The sequence below is a fragment of the Fundulus heteroclitus genome, chromosome 12, assembly GCF_011125445.2.
Source record: "Fundulus heteroclitus isolate FHET01 chromosome 12, MU-UCD_Fhet_4.1, whole genome shotgun sequence".
NCBI lineage: Eukaryota > Metazoa > Chordata > Actinopteri > Cyprinodontiformes > Fundulidae > Fundulus > Fundulus heteroclitus.
Window position 1 is genome coordinate 12998313 of NC_046372.1, and position 17820 is coordinate 13016132.

General features: G+C 38.3%; 1 protein-coding gene across 1 annotated transcript in view; it reads left to right on the top strand.

Annotated features, from left to right (window-relative positions):
• The window catches only part of LOC105928369 (rho guanine nucleotide exchange factor 28), an 86773-nt gene that overhangs the window by 27372 nt on the left and 41581 nt on the right, over window positions 1-17820 (top strand). The window contains 8 exon segments of the mRNA XM_036143988.1: window positions 347-488; window positions 2335-2444; window positions 4033-4219; window positions 6901-7084; window positions 8392-8593; window positions 9591-9666; window positions 12652-12695; window positions 14654-14747. Of these exon segments, the coding sequence (XP_035999881.1) occupies window positions 347-488; window positions 2335-2444; window positions 4033-4219; window positions 6901-7084; window positions 8392-8593; window positions 9591-9666; window positions 12652-12695; window positions 14654-14747 (1039 nt within the window).

Below are 17820 nucleotides of genomic sequence, written 5' to 3' on the forward strand. Positions count from 1 at the left end.
AAAGTTGCATTTGCATGTGCTGTTATCATAACTCAAGTTCTGTACCTGTTTGTGCTGCTTCATGTGAGAAGTTAAAATTGTTCTCACCTGCTGGGATCAGGACAAGTCTTTGCTCTGGACACACTGAGGCATTCCTGTTTTTATTGAGGGGGGATGCTTTACCGTACCCTCAAGGAGTGCTGTTGGGGGATTTGGTGTACTTTCTAAATCTGTAGAATCCTACATCAGAATACAGTCAAAGTTTAAAATGAGCTTGCATACTTCGGAAGAAGACCTATTCTTTTCCCTAAATCGTGTTTCTTCTTTTTTTCTCTCTCTTAACTTCTCTCACCTTTCTTTATCTCAGGGCGAGGCAAAGGTATTTACATTGCTGGAGGGTTTGGACTCAGTGCCAGAGGATGCCGAGGTCTACGTTGTTCTGGAAGGATCCACGCTGGTCCATGTAACACGGGCTCACAATGATGTCATGCTCTACTTTATTGTGCCAGGTATTTATTTTTGCCTTAATGCTGGAAGATTTCTTTTTAAACTTAGAGTTTTCATTCTGCTTGTTTTCTAGAATTAATAGTTTGAACAGCTGATTAATCTGATCCGTCCTGTGTATGAAACAGCTGCTTTTCCAGAGCACATTTGCAAAAGCTTCCTCCTCTGTATTTGCAAACTCTTTTTTGAAAACGAAAAACATTGGACATGCATTTATAACACACTGAAGATGAAAGAAAACTTGATGAAGCTGATTATGAGCACAAAACCCTTTTCTAGCATTGCGTGCATTTGTTACAAGTAATGTTTTTTTTTCAAACCTATTACGTATGCATGTCTCACAATCAGTTCTAAATTACCGGTACCTGCTGTTACAAAGCCTCAGTATCTTAACGTATTAGAAAATGTGCTTTACCTGACTGTATAACAATAAATCAGTCTCTGTCACCTTTATAAGAATGGGTGTCATTTATGATGTATGATTTTGGACAGCACACTGCAGTGTGCTACTGCATAAGGTCTGTCAATAACGTTTTTATCATACTTATTGATCACTTGACCATCTTTGGCTAAACAGTCAATGCATTATACGCAGTATATGAACGCCTCCAAGCTGTCAAGGATTATTAAATTTAATTAATTAAAACACAGATCCATTTCCCCCACTATGGCTACTGCTGTGCGTATTCAGCATGCTGAGAGTAAAAATTCATCAGTGCAGACAGAGTGGCTGCTTAGCATTGCATTAAATTTAGAAACATTATTTTTTTAATTGCAATGTTTCAGCAGCTGCTGCTTTAATTCTGTAGCGGCAGTGCTGATGAGTGCTTTGTATGGCATCCCTGAATTATGACGTTAAAGCTGGTGAAATTTTCTACGTGAACGAAAAATCCATAGCAGCCTGATTCTTCCAGGGATCAAATTACATGTGTTACAGTATTAAATGGGATATATATTGCTTTGTAATTACTTCCTTTTAACATTTAAATCATTCAATTTGGGTCTATATAAAGTAGAACTGCAATGCTTTGATCTGAATTCCTCGTCATTGTTGCTGCTTTTTCACCCCTGCTCTGAGGTTTGTCTGAGAGCAACTTGTTTTGGTACTGTCTCTTTAAATGCAAAGTGGACACCTCACACTCCGCCCCCTCCAGCTCACAGACCATTCTACTCCACCCTATATGGCCATTTTTGTAGTATGCTGGGGGATGGTGTAATAAATAGCGTGGGTTAAAACACCCAACAACCGAATGTTTTCACTTATCCACTTGTAGCTTCGGCATCCTTGAACTTGGACAACAAAATTGCAGCGAAAAACATAAAAATGGCAGATGTGCAAAACTGATAAACCAAAATTCCATGGTGTTGTTTAGCAGCTCTGCAGCAAATACTGAGACGTAATTGTTAACAAATCGTAAACGAGAATAGAGAAAACTGAATGGTGTGAAAAATATGACCCAAACAGAATAGATATCTATGCAGCTCCTGGACAGACCACATTCAAATTTCTGCACTCCTAGCAACTCCAAGTACACAACAAAATGTATTTAAGGCCTAAAAAGTGGATTTTGCATAAAAGCAGCAAGATTTTTTTTTTTTTTTAAAGCTGTGCATCTTTGGATACCATAGAAATCTAAGGCATATTAGTAACAGTGTGATGAGGACATAACGATTAAATCAGTGTCCATTTAACAAGGGTCAGCCCTTGGTTTTATGGTTGTCTTTTTATGTAATTAACTGAGATAGTCACTGTGAAATTTATACAACTTGAAGAAAAAATTACTTTTGTGTTTTTCATCAGACATAAGTATCATGTCAGTCAATCTAAAGTTAATTTTACTTCTTCTTTAGGACACAATCTGCCTGAGGAGGTCTCTGTGCAGGCCTATCTGTGCTCTGAAAGCATGCAGCTCACCTGGGTTGGTGGTGCTTCTTTAGAGTATGTACAAGATGATGCTCAGGTAAGTGCATTTAACTCTATTCATTTCTCCTGAATTGGTGCATTATTCTTAAAATGTACTTATAGCCACATCCCATTTACCAAGAAAACATTTAACTTTTTAAAACTGTACAGTAACTGTACTGAGACTGTACAGTAAGAGCAAATTTACAACATAAGAATAGAAACATTGCACAGTTCATTCAAAATTGCATACTCTGACTTAACAAAACTGGTGTTTGAGTTGGATAAAAACAATCAAAACGTGTATTTGTGCCAAGAACAATGGAATATTTACAAAAACTTGAAAAACATAACAGCAGGGATAGAAACACTTTTTGAGTTTGATGGGAGAAATGGTGGTTAAAAAATCTAATAGCAGCTTGAAGGAAGGATCTGCGATAGCACTCCTTTGTGCCTCTCAGATGCAGCAGTCTGCCACTAAAGCAGATCTTCCGTTCTGCAACAGATTTAGATCCCATGGTGACATTTTAGGGTTTTTGGATACTTCTTTTTGCACCTTGCGTTCTGCTTTTAGAGTGAACCTCTGTGGATGGCTAGACCTGTGCATGTTGGCAGTTGTTTTGAATGCCCTCCACTTCTGGATGGTTGAATGGCTAAATTCAAATTCTTGTGAAACCACTATAAACCCTTTTCATATTCAGAAGGCTTCAAGCAGCTCTTCGGATCTTAGACTTAGACTTAGACAAACTTTTTTGTCATTTTGTATGCACAGAGAGCATATAAAACGAAAATTTGTTGCATACAGCTTACGACAATGTAATGAGATTGCAACTGAAATAAAAATAACATTACAATATAGAGTACAGCAGTGATAAGAATGTACAGTGCAGGAGAAATACAGTTTTTAAAAAAGTGTGCAGAAGAATGTTCATCCATGTTTATAGTGCAAAGATAATGGTGCAAAACAAGCCTTTAATTTGCCAAGAACACTTGATGACCGTAACTCCAGCAGGCGATGGCGGTCATAACTGGATCGATGTATAGTTTGTAGCGTGCTAGGCGGCATATTTTGTAGAAATGCTCGCAGGTTGTCGAGAGCCGTAGCAGCCGCTCAGGGCGCCGCCATCTTGGAACATGCCGCCATCTTATTTTAGCGTTCAGTCTCAGGAGTCAGGAGTACACCAGAATTTATGAGGTTTATACAGAGTAAAACCCTTTTAAAATGTTAAAACAATGTTCCAATCATGTGAACCTGATGTGAAATGCATCTGTGTAATTTTAGCTATTTTATGTGAGATTAATGGTAAGGGTGTTTCTCACCAGACACTGCGTTTTTAATCAAATTTTACTTCAAAATTTTAAAGGTATTTGCTTCAGTTTTTATTGTTTATTTAAAAGACTTTAATTTTCCAGTTGCGTTAAAATTGACATTAAATATCCATTTGTCCAGATATGTTAGTAAAATACAAAGGCTGTTTTAGGGTTTTCTATTCTTCTTTTTCCCACAACTGAGATTCAACATGTAGAAAGATGTTTGGTGCAGATGGGGAAGTATCTAGCTAGTAGTGTTAAAAAAAATTGTTGAGTCTTCATCGCTCTCCTTTTAGGTACTTCTTTTATCCTCTTGACGGCTGATTTATTCTCAGGACTTGGCAGAGCATATAATCATCCACGGACATCGTCTGAACGCCACGGATCACAAGGAGCTGAGCGGCCTCTTCAACCTGCGCCAGGAGAGCTCTCGGTGGGCTATGGATCGTAAAGTGGCCCTTGCCATGGCCAACCTGGACATTCCTCCAAAGTGGAATGTACTGGGAAGCCAACATGGAAATGGTAAGAGCAGGACTGTTTTATGTCACTGATTAATCCTTCCTGCGCACCATACAGTGGTTTTTAAGCAGATGTTGACCTTCTTAAATTTTTACAAAGGGATGATCTAAAACAGAGTTGTTTAGAATTATTGTGATTCCAGTGAAATTATTTCTTTTAATGTTAATATTTAAATCACCGTGCTTTACATAAGGAAACCAAAGCCAGGAATTTGCAGGAAGGGGCAAGTCTTCAACCCTTCTGTCCTCCAGTCCACCCTCTGCTGTCACTCCAGTTTTCTGTGCTCAATGGGTTGAAATCGGATGTGAACGTAGTCACATGTGTGCTTCTGTCAGATTCATCAAAGCCAATTAAGCAGCGTGTAATGTGGTTAATAGAGCTTTTCCATGGGGAAGGAACTGCAGGCACAGCTCAGTAAATCTGAAGGTGAGTGAGTGCAGGCAAGGTCTCTGTCTATTTGTGCCGACCATTGTTTTCTAGCTTCCACCATCTGTTTGTGTGACCTGAGTGCTTGTGTAAGGCCACCTACATAATTTCACTGGTTAATGTTGTTAGGGCAGCCTGTTTTATTGCAATGTCTCCCCTTGAGTCGCTACAGTGAGGTGGACGACAGCACTCCTGACGTCACGATATTGTCTACATTTTATGAATTATGGTTATAAACTCTTTTTTCCCCCCCATGAGTCACTGATAATTGCGCTCTAAAAACTCTGGCCGCATGACATTAGGAAAACATGCAATATGCAATAAGATTGGTGCAATAACGATATGCCTTGCAATATATAAACAACTAATAATGAAACCTAATAAAAAATATTTCAGTTTTCAGTTCATTGAAAACATGAACTCCAGATAAAGAGAAAATGAGTAACTTATCCAATATTCTATCCATTAAATTCGTTATATCTATCTAGAACCTTTTGCCCCCGAAAAGCTGCTTTTTGCAGACATCTGCTATTATGGCATTGAAACTAGTTGTAGTTTTTGAGAGACTTTAGCACTTTAAAATTTCCTTAAGGTTTTAGATATTTTATTCTGCATTAGACAAAAAGTGTCACCAAATATATCACAGGCATATGCAGCCTGGATGGATCTATCTGACTCAATTCAGGCAGTTCTGCTAAATATGTGTGTTGCATAAAGTGATGTTGCGATAAAGATAAATATGTGATACCTTGTGGAGTCCAGGAAAAACCACATCTGTTAAAAAAAATCTAAGTCAACAGCTTTCTAAAGCTTTGATAAGAAAAATTATCATAAAAATTCAAAATTTTTAACTTTATTTGAGAAACTTTGTCCTGCAAGACAGTGCTTTCCTCTGCACAGTCATTGGCAGACCTAAAAATAATGTGCACAGAACATTAAAATTATGCTTTTGGTTTCCTTAAGATTCTACTTTTTCCCTCAGTTCCCTAAAATTGAGCGTAGGAGATTTTTGCTATCTTTCTTACTATCCTTCTTTGTTTATCAAAGTTCCAGCTTTCAAAACATGTTTTAATTATTGCTCTTACTGTATATATGGCCAAGTTTAAAGGATTGTGTTCACTTCATAATTGTACACATCTAACTTGTTTGAAAGAAATAGAAATAAGCTTCTTTGTCATGTCATATTTATACTCCAAAAACCAGAGAGTTATTGATTAAATTAACCTGTTCATCAAATAAAAATGGAAGTGTAAATTATTTTTGTAGGATTTGTTGCAAATAAGTTTGGTACCTGTGACTTTCTTAAAAACTGATTTTTTTCCTGAAAGAATTTTTTTCCCCTCACTACATAAAGTTTTTAGATACAAGATGGGTTTTCGGCCGAGATTACTTTAGACTTTTGTCTATTGATATTAGTACGGGATGCCAGAGCTGCCACAAATGTGTAGGCATTGTGTTTGGTGATGGAACCAGCACAAAATGCTCTACAATAGAAAGCAGTCCATCGATTTCAGATTGGCTTTTAAATAAATAAATAACTAAAACCATTTTATGAACATACACGTACATGAAGGGTTACATACCTTTCCTGTTATCATTTTTTATTTCTGCTAAATTTGATTTATAGTACACGTCTTTACGCTGTAAGCATGTGACACTAAATTAAAATTTCTTCTTTGTGTACATAATCTCAGCCAATAAGGTAAATTCGGATTTTGAAAAGAAATGGCTAACACTGAAACCTGCAAACCTTGCAAGAGTAAAGTTGCATGGTTAGTTCCTCTGATTATTATGGGTGCACCTGAACCCAAACAAAACCAGTTCGTCCCTAAAAAAGCAGGTAGCAGCCCTATATGTCTAAAAAAATCATCTTGAGCTGAAAGTTCACTTTTATACAGTTTTATAGACAAATCATTTCATATCTTTTTATGATCTGATGTTACTCATTTAACATTGCAAAATCAGCTTTGTACTGTTGAAGTAGGTTAAATGGAGATAATTTTACTTTTTAATTTTATTGTATTAATTTTTGTTATGGGTCACTATGTTAATTTGTTGTGCCTTAAATCGGATTATACTAATTCAAACCTAGAATTCATGTTTTGTATTTGTTGCTTTCTCCTGACATCCTGTCATAGCCATCTCTTTTTTTCTTATCCATTTTTTTTATGTTCTTGCATGTGCCTTTTTTTTTTTTTTTGCACATGCCGATCCCAAACATTTATTTCAGATGTTGTATCTGTTTCTCCTGTCTGCAGAATGCAGTCCCAGAGAGTGTCCCCTCCACCTGGCTGTGCGATGGGGTCTGTACCGGCTGGCGGAGCTGTTTCTCTGTCAACCGGGGGGTTTGATGGCTGTCAGTCTACCTAATGAAGAGGGCGTCACACCGCTGCAGCTCGCACAAAACACAGGCAACACTGAGATCCTGGAGCTGCTCACAAAGTAAGACATTAGGATCCTCAAAGGAGCTCTTAAGACATACGCTGAAAAACGTATTGAGTTTGTTTAGAGCAAAGGAGGTTAAAAAAAAATCTAACAGCAGCTTGGAAGAAGGATCTGCGATAACGCTCCGTTGCATCCAAAGGTATTCTATCTGACTGAGTTTAGGACTCAGAGCATTCCAGTAAAGTTCTTCCCCGCCAAACTGGCTCATCCATGTCATTTTAAACTTTGCATTGAGTATTGGTTCACAGCCATGTTGGAACAGAAAGAAGCCATCTCTACACTGTTCTAACTGAGTCAACATCATTAAAATTATTCAAACTGTTATGGCTAACCCAGACTCATCCATTGGATTGCCACACATGGAAGCACGGTTCATTACTGCAGAGAGCATCTCTTTAATGCTCTTTAGAGTTAAGAAACGGAGAGCTTTACACCAAGACCTCTGACACTTTGCTTCATACTTTGTGATGTAAGGCTTGGTGCAGCTGCTCAACCCTGGAAACCCATTCCAATGAAGCGCTCTACGCACTGTTCTTGAGCTAATCTGAAGGCCACATGTAGTTTGGAGGCCTGTATCCATTGACAGAACATTGGGAACCTCTGCATGTCAGCATCCACGGACCTCATTTTCTGATTTTACACGGCCTACCACATCATGACTGAGTTGCCTTTGTTCCCATACACCTCCACTTTGTTGATAATACCACTAACAGTTGACTGTGGAATATTTAGTAGTGAGGAAATTTCACAACTAGACTTATTAAACCATAAGTATCCTATCATACTACCACCTGACTAATATCTATGACATCTACGTATCCATCCATTTTCTATACCCTATTATTAGCGCAGGGTTGCAGTGTGTGTGTGTGTGTGTGTGGGGGGGGGGGGGTACCAATCTCCAGTGGTCAGTGGTGGGGTACACCCTGGACAGGTTGCCAGCCTATCACAGAGCAACATGGAGACAAACAACCATGCAGCCGTTCACTCACAACTAAGGGCAATTTAGAGTAACCAATTAATCTAACTAATGTTTTTGGACTGGGGAGGAAGCTAGAGATTAATTTGCCCTAAATTTTGATTTAGGGCAATATATGAGTAAACTGAGTGACAGATTTTTTTTTATTGATTTAAATCATGAGGACTGGTCAGTGTCAGTTTTGTATGATTCCTATAATGATTGCTATGGCTTTTTAGAGGAATAAGAGTGTGATTGTTTGATGTTAAAAGTGATTAAAGTGTCTCTTTATTCTTAGAAAGGGTGCCTAATTGGAAAAAAAACTGCCCATTCTGTTATGTTGCAGCCCACCCAACCCCCTCGCCACTCCTCCAGCAGGTCTGACTCAGGTGTGGGTAGATCGGTCCCGCTTGCTGAGGTTTTGCCACGACACAGGGAACCTGACACTGACTGTTCGACAAAACCTGAGGTGGAGTTCAATGGAGGGGCGATACGCTGATATCCTCCTGCTCAGAAAAAGGCTCAGAGATGAGAACTTCCTCAGGGAGGTAAGGAGGAGGGAGGTCCAAAAACCTTCAATTTTGCCTCTCAGAGGATGTTCATCCAGCCTTTTTAGCTTTAGATTCTTAAAGATATTTAAGAAGCTCAATAAGCCAATGTTTGTTGAACATTCCAGGAAAATATGAAATTGTCTTGTAATGTGCTTTTTCTTGACTAAATAGCTTAGGAAGTTTAAATCTCCACATTACATAAATGTAAGCGCCCACATGCATAAGTGTTTTCTCCAATAATAAAAAAAAATTGTGAGTTGGACTTTTTGTGGGCAAAGATGTACTGTATGCATTTCAAGTTTAATTTCTTCAACATTTCTTTAAGCAAAAACTTAAAGCTCTCAAAAGTGCCATCATACAGAAAAAAGTTTAAACTATTCAATTAAAATTTAATTATATAGTGCCAATACATGATACATGTCATCTCAAGGCACTTTCCAAAGTACAAACAAATACATTACAAATTTGGTTAGATGAAAGGAACAGAACCAAATAAAGTTTGTCACATAACTGAAATGTGATTTTGTTTCTTCATCAGAAATTGTTTTGATTTTAAAGAAATATTATTGATTTTGCTAATAATTGAATTACTTTTTTCATTCATGCTTTTCTTTTGTTTGACCTCGAAGAAAGGCTATTAAACAACATTTTATTTTTTAGTTATCTCTGCCCAATCAATAACTAACCTGACACCGCCAGATAGATTTGCTTCGAGTGAAACCTTGAAAGCTCGCAAGATCAGGATGGTCTCACGAGGCTAATCAATAACATCCATATGTAAAATTAAATATTGTATTTTTTTTCCTCAAACGAAAATATCATATTGAATTCAATTTTAATTCCATAGAAATTAAATTTAAATATTATTGTTAATTATCACATTATTACTGAAGTGTTTCTAATTGATTAAATGGACCAAACAACACTGGCCACAGTTTTTATTTGGTTAGTTTACTGCATCTTTTTTCCTCAGTCACTACTTTCTGTTCTGCAGATCAAAGCGTTGAGTAGGGAGCGAGTGGAAACCATAACCGAGAAGGAAGAACTCGTAGATGACCCTGCAGACACAGGTAAAAACCTTTTAATTTGTCCGTATGTACAACACTGTAAACACTAAGTCATTCTTTATTACTTGCTACCAAACTCTTACTTTCTTGTGATCTTTTAAAGAGGTCTTGATCAGTATTATTTTTGGGCTTTTTGTACTTCCTTCACTTTTTTTATTGGAACTGTGCCTGTTTTTTTTTCTCATTTTCAGTTTAGTACCGACCACTTTCATACACATTGTTCAATTTTTAGCTGCTTTTATTACCACCAGCCAATTTCTAAAGCTTTTTCCTGTTGTTGAATCTATGGAAAGCAGCAAATGAAACACAAATAAACAGACATAAAGTAGAATTTCTGCACAATCAAGGTGACTCTGGCATAAAATACACAATCAAACTGGAGAATAATGCATGTCCTCTGTCAGGTCTTTGTGGAATATTATTTCCTGTTTCTTAAAAAAAACAAAAAACAAAAAAAAATCGGACCTGAATATTATGTTTCCATGTTCAGGAACGTCTGGGCCGAAAACATATGAAATGCAGCGATAATGGAAGACCTTAAAACTATTGCTTGTTTTTAAAATGTTACAAGGATATCTGGGTGTTTGAGAAGAAAATATAAAGAAATTAAGGATGTATCTATGACAGTGTGTGTGTGTGTGTGTGTGTGTGTGTGTGTGTGTGTGTGTGTGTGTGTGTGTGTGAGAAAGCGAGAGTGCCAAGATAGCTAGAGGTGAAAGAGGACTAGATATTTTCATCAAAATGTTTACAGAAACAGACTACCATCTACTGGGGGAACGAGGTACTGCAAAAGTTTGTCAGAACTGAAAAAAGGTGCCCATTTAGATTTTTATAATATATTGAAACTTCTCCTCACAAGAAATTTCTCCATACATTGATTATTAATTAATTACCAAAGTTTGTTGCCTCTGCTTGCATTATTATTTGAAAAAAAAACTATGGCTACTTTTTCAATATTTAGAAACAAATAAAGAAACATTCTATGTTTGATAGCGTGAGAAAAAAAAAACTATTAAAACAAAAACTATATCATACCATGCGGGGTTTAACAAAGAAAACTTGGAGATTTATGTGGGTCTTCTTTTCAAATCTATCCATCACCTATATCCTCGGACACGAGCCGACTTGCCAGGGTGGTGTGGGTTGGGGTAGCCTCATGTCTATCGGTAGCCAGTTCATCACAGGACAACAGAGAGATTCAGAGGACAAATTATACCCACGTACACACACTCACACCTGAGGGCAATTTAGAGAGACCAATGCCCCTAACATGCATATTCACTGTTCAAGCTGTTTACGTTTTAGTTGTTGCTCTCCCTCTTAGAGGCAAGTTTAGGTGTTTATGTAGATCAACACCCACCTCCCTTACTTAAAATGCATGTTTATTGTTATTTTGTCCTTCACATTTTTATCAGTGGCTAAGAGAAATAGGTCAGAAAAGTCATAGATTACTGTTTTAAAGTTCCTCAAGACAGATTGTCATATTACAGTATAATTTTTAACAAGGGCTGCATTGTTTACTTTAAAGCAAGAGTCTGCAACCTGTGACAAGTAGCTCATTGAGACTTCCCCAGTGGCTCTAAATAACTTTGGCTAAAATATGATAGCGATACAACTAAGGTAATTTAGATGTCGTAATAAATGCAGATTTCAGCAGTGTTTTTTTTCCATGTTATAATTGTACTGAATTTCAATAATTAAATAACACTAAAAGAGCCAGTAATATTGTTTTTTTTGTCTTGTCATTAAGTTGTCTTTTTGACTTTTTTCATCATTTTGCATCAGTTACATCTCATAGAAAAAAATGTATTCCCTTTATACAAAAGTTTTTCTTTATTTTAAACCCTGAAAACGAACATTAAATGGTGGTTGTTAAAGAAAAAATAACAACACATCTCCTATAGTAGATCCATCTAAAATAGAAGTTGTGTTTTTTTCTTTTTAAAAGGTCATGTAATATGTGCGGCTCAAAAAGAATTAGATTTAGCTACTTTGAGGACAAAATGGTTCTTTGAATTGTAAAGGTTGCAGAGCCCTTCTTTAAAGGAATTATATTTAGTTCCAACAAGTGAAACAGTTGTTTCTTTTAGTTAGGGTATTATTTCTCCCTCTGAACAAATATACAGATATTAACAACTGGGTATTTTCAAAAAAAATCAGAATGAGCTTATGCTACTAGACTAAAACATGTAAATAATTTAAGGTTTGAACGCATCTTTATGAAGGGTGCCAGTGAATGGTGCTGTGTAAGGAAAACATTTGCAAATGCAGACGCAACAAATTCCATCGACTGCTATTAGATTTGACCTGCGGGGGGCGCTGAGGGCCCCTCATTCCTACTCTGTGCATATTTTCATGGGAAATGTTTCATGCAGTGACCAACAAACAGACCAAGAGCCACAGTAAGGATATGATGACTAATATAGCAGCAATGCAGACATTATTTCTGGTGCATTCCCTCAGTCTCGTTTATCCCTTCATTGTGCATTCGTGCTAGTGTTATCCAAACAGTAGACATCAATACTCCCCTGTGTCACCGTGTCTGTACTTCCTGATGTCACAAGTAGGAAAAGATACAACATTCAGGTTTTACCCCCCACAAACATTTTATATGCTCAAGCTGCAGCTTTCTTTTTCTTTCTCAGGCCTCTTCGTGCTCTCTTGTTTTCTCCTCTAACCTTTCCCCACTTTACATTTTTACTTGGAATCAGTGTCACAAATCAAACTAACCAAACACTGTTTGTCAATGTTTTGTTTCTGGTAAGAGATCATACACCAAAGTCTTTGGTCTGAGATGCACATGGTAGTAAAAGAAAAAGGGGGGGGGGGGAGGAGGAGATCAAGGTTGCACTGTAAAAAGCCCCTGAGGTTATGAAAAGAAAACAAATGTCAGACTTTACGTGCTATCATTAAAAAATGGACTAACATGTGTGCACGCTGGAGTCTCTTTTTGAAGTTTAACTGCTGCTGTGTGGCTTCATCTTTCAGCTTTGTATGCTGACATAAATGGAGAAAACTCTGCTGATGAAAACGTGAGTATTTGATGCAGACCAGATGGACATTAAGACACGGGCCACAATTAAAGGGCCATGAAAAGGGTTTTGCCCCCTTACCGATGTCTCCCGGTCTTTTGTTTGCAGCAAACTTAAATGTTTTAGATCATCAAACAAATTTAGCAATCGGACTAAAATAGCCTGGATTGATGCCAAAAGCAAAGAGTGCAAAAGATGATTTAAGTTATCAAGGAAAACAAAGCGTTCCAAACCAACCTGGTCCTATGTGGGGAAAAAAAGTAACTGCCCACTAAAACTAATAACCTGACAGGTTGCGCCCCCGCTTGGTGTCAGCTGACTCGTGAACTGGCAATGAGTCTTTTAGTTTGCTGTGGTGGAATTTTGTCTTTGTCAAAGTTGTTTAATTTCCGCCTCATTGGAGCATGAACGGCCCGTTTAAGGTCTTGCCACAGCTTCTGAATCTGAAGAATTGGCCTGAATCAGAAATCTAGGGCATTCCAAAACCTTTATTTGGACTTGTTTTTCTCATTCAGAGGTGAACTTGCTTGTGTGCTTTATGTAAGTCAGTGTTCTTACCATAACCCAAGTGCACTTGACACCAAGATCACAAAACCATGGTCAGACATTCCCCCTTAGGATTTTACTACTAGAGAGCAGAATTCATGGTTGAGTTCGTTATGAAAATTTGTTTTGGTCCCAACGCAGCCAAGCAATCCCACACCATTACACTATCACCATCATGTTTGTTGGAGTTGGTTTTTTTTCCTGAAATGCTGTTAGTTTAGTACCAGATTTAGCATGAGGCACTCATTACAGATAGTTCCCCTTCTGTCTCAGCAGTCCAGAAAATTGTTTCACAAAATTCCCCAGGATCATCACAACGTTTTTTTGGCACATGTGAGACGGTCCTCTGTGGTTGTATGATGGTCAGCAGCAGTTTTGACCTTTAAAACTCTCTCATGGATTAAATGTTTGCCCTGTCTCTCTCTTATTGTTAAATCATGGAACCTTAACAGAGATAAGTGAGGTGTGCAGAGCTTCAGATGCTGTTCTGGGTAGTTTTGTTGCCTCCTGGATGAGTCGTCAATATCCTCTTGGAGTTAGTTTGGTAGTCCGGCCACTCCTGGGAAAGTTCAACAATGTTCGTTTGTTGTTTGTGTGGATAATGGTTCCCACTGTGGTTTGCTGAAGTCCTAAAGTCTGAGAAATTGTATTTGTACCCGTTTCCAGACGGACAGAGGTCAATAACTTTGTTTTAGCTCTGTCCCTGAGTCGCTTTAGACCGGGAGCATGATGTGTTGTTTCTGGACATCTTTAAGCCTACTTCGTGTTTTCAGAAAGGACCTCTTGAAGAGATTTCTTGATTTAACAAGTCTGGGAGAAATCTGGCCTGTGTGACACGTGAAATTAAACAAAAAGTGTCGTTAACCACAGTTTATTCATGACTTTAACAAGACAAGCATGCACTATTTGTTTGGGGTGATAATGAGGAAATCAGTTTAATGATCTGACACATTTAAGTGTGAGACAAAAGAAAAAGTGAAGAAATCTGCGAAAAATAAAAATTTTTGTTCACAGCATTGTATATTTTGGTTGTAATTCTAAATCCTTCTCTGAGTGTCAGTTTGATAAAAATACGCACCAGCTTTGCAGCAAAGGGACCGTGCCGCTCTGCTCTTTATTGCTTCTCTTGTTGTTGAGGTGTTGGAGTTGGCACCTTGCACACAGCAAAGAAAAGCCGGCTTTGTTGAGCAGGTTGAATGTGTGTTTAATGTTTTGACAGGTGTGGCACAGGACTCTGGTCATCCAATGGAACGGCTTTTATGTGATGCAGATGGTTAACTAATTGATTTCTCTCACACGGCCAGGCGATGGCCAAACACTTGTGTTTTTGTCCTTAGCGTGGATTGTGCTTTCTGCTGTGCGTGAAGCAAAAAGGTTTGCCTGTGTAAACGTGCTCGTTGTTCCACCCAAAGGTTCTCAACTTTTTCGCCGAGGACTGCGAGGAGCCCCTGATTTTCGGCCTGAACGAGGAGGACGAAGAGGACGACCTTTCACGCTCTGACTCTGGTAATTACGTTACGATCCCCTCGAACACAAAGTGTATACTTTACGACATGGCTTTAATTCTAGGGCCAGCTGTGCCAGGCTTTGTGCTGACAGATCTTTGCTGGTTTAATCATAGGATTTTCTAAAAGTATCTTTCAATCATTAAAGGAGGAAACATTTACTTTTTCCTGACCAAAACTTTGGAACTCGGCACTAATCCTCAACCCTGGTTGACTACATTCCCAGCTGACAATGGGGTCACGTTTCAGGCCTGCTAACATGTTTTCCTTTCCCTCGCCTAGAGGTTTTGGAGTCTCGTTATGCTACATTTACAGCGACGGTGCCACAAAAAAAGAAGAAGAAATTGTTGAATTTTAAGTGATGTGCAAAGAAAATGTTGCGTGAGGATTTTTTGGGGATCAGGAAAAACTTTGGTGGATGTTACTGAGTGCGGTACTCAGAAGAAATTTAGATATCAATTACTTACAAGGTAAATCTTAACAAATCAATTGTTTAATGGACCAAAGAATGCAATATTATTAAATATTTGTATTCAGACTCTAAAACAATGCCTAAAACACAGAGAGTGGTGCCAAATGGAATTTTTTTTCGAAGAATAAACTGGCAGAAATTGATTTTATTTCCCATTGAAAAGTTACTTCAACTAAATAATGATTTCCAACAAGTTTTTACTGCACCCTATGTTTATTTATTTTGATTCAAATTGTTGTATGAGCCATTTTCCTAATGGACCACGGATCCAAAACAAAGTCAATCTAAGTAATGCTCTGCTGCTATGCATGATTTATTGGACTCAGATAACCAAACTTTCCTAAAGTAGAGTAAATGGAGGATATAGAAAACTGAAACTCATTGCTTGTCAGAGTAGTATGTAACCTTCTCATGGTGGGTGTGAAATGATGCTTGGTTGGTACGGATCATCTTAGAGATTGCTTCGTTTCATAGTTGAAGTCCTGTTATACCACTGTTTCTACACTGCAAAAACTGATCTAAAAATAAGTAAAATGTTCTTAAAATGTGTGTTTTTGTCCTTGATTCGAGCAGGTAAATAACATTATCTGCCAATGGAATGAGTATTTTGACCCCTAAAATAAGATAATTAGACATCCTGCACTTGAAATAAGATGATGGAGATGAGTTGTTCCTTTTGTAAGTGCAAAAATCTTATTCCATTGGCAGATCATCTCATTCACCTGCTCAAATCAAGGACAGATACATTCATTTTAAGAAAATATTACTTATTTTTAGTTCTGTTTTTGCAGTGTAAAGTCTGTCAGTGTGGTGGCAATTTCTGAAAACATTGTTTTTTTTGACTGTGTTGGTACTAAACAGCTTGAAAATGCTGGACTAGAATAGCATGCTTCGAGAAGCTTTGCCCTGAGCAGCTTCTGGATAGTAAAAAGAGGGTCTTTAAACTGGGAACATCCTGTGGGTTAATAATTGCCTTGATTGCTGCAGAGAGAGGACTGATGCCTCGGCATAAGAATGTTGTGGTTACAAGTTCATAATACTTGGCACTGGACTCTGACGCTCTGTAGGTGGTGTTGTTTTCCCTGTTTTCTGTGAGTTTACGTCTTTTTATTTGCAAAATTTGTTATTTTCCTGCATAGGCTCTGACGACTGACCTCATTCAGCTCCTTAAAAATGTCCTCAGTGGCTTGCGTGAAATAAAACCAAAACCATGGACATTATTTATGGCGTCTTCTTCAATATGAACCAGTCTTCTGACCCATGAAGACTTCAAATTCTTCATTAGACATTCCAGAGCGCTCCTGGGCATCACGAGTGGCTGACCTGCAGGCTTTTGCATATTTAGCAAACTATCGAAGCTTATATTGTAAGTGCATCTGCTTGTTGACACACGCAGTATGGTGTTTAACTAGAGCGTATGCGTCATCGGGTAGACAGATAGAATCTGTGCAGCCGGGGTCTCTGCGAGGGATGTGGTATTTGGAAGGTACTTGCCATGTTCCCCATGTCTTCCTGATGTCATCCTTCTTCTCACCCTCTCAACTTACTGTAACTTCATTAAAAAAAAGGCCATACGGTTTGCTTTTATTCAAGAAGATTTTAAAACACATTGTTAATAGGTTTCAGTTTTAAGACAAAAGACATAATGGAAAAGGAGGGGGGGGCTCTAACCCTGGCTGCCTAACAATCAGAATCAATATATATGTGTGTTTATATGTAGGTCTATATGATTTCGTTCCCTTTTTGCACCCATCGTTGATGCCACCCAGAGTAGAAAGCTACATTGGGTCTCTCAAATCACCTTTAATTTGAGTTTAGCCAACCAACATTAAAAAAAAACAGACCCTACACAGCTGAATAAAGAAAGAAACTTGCTGTATATGGAAGCGATTATTATGTGTGTGAGAGAAAAAACAAAACAAAACAATGCAGGAGGGAAGAACGCGTTTAAAAGGAAGCAAAGGATATAGGAGATTTGTTTTGTTTTGTTTTTAACAGGGGTGTTTGTGGCTGAATGGGCGGTTGCCAAGGATTTTTCTGAATGCAGTTTTCCAGCCGCTCACTGAGATCCCCACGGGAGAGGAGAGCGACGGAGTTTTAAAACGGCAGGGAAAAGACACAGAGCAGTAGTAAGGGGATTTATGATGGGGATAGTTTGGTGAGGTGACAAGAAACGATAAGCGCAACGCCGGGAGCGCCAACAAGACCCCCCACCCCCCTCCCCTCTCCCTGCATCTCCTTGACCCCAACTGAGGGATCTAATTGGAGACTGGAAAAAGGGATTAAACCTCACACAGACCCCACAAAGGCGAGCGTTAATGCGCACCAGTACAGTGCCAACATCCTCCAGCAGCCTCCTCCATGCACACACACACAGCTTCTTCTTTTTTTTTCCTGCAGCCACAGAGCGGCTCTTTCTCTCTTCTCAGCATATGCTCTCCTTCCTAAACCCTTCTGGTCCTTCTTTTTCTTTTTTTTTTCTATCACATTCTTACATTTACGCGCATTAATAAACATGCGTTTTGGCCTCCTGCTGCGATCCTGTCGTCCAATTTCTCTCTTTAACTGTCTTTAACCAGCCCGTTTGCAGAATCTAAATTGC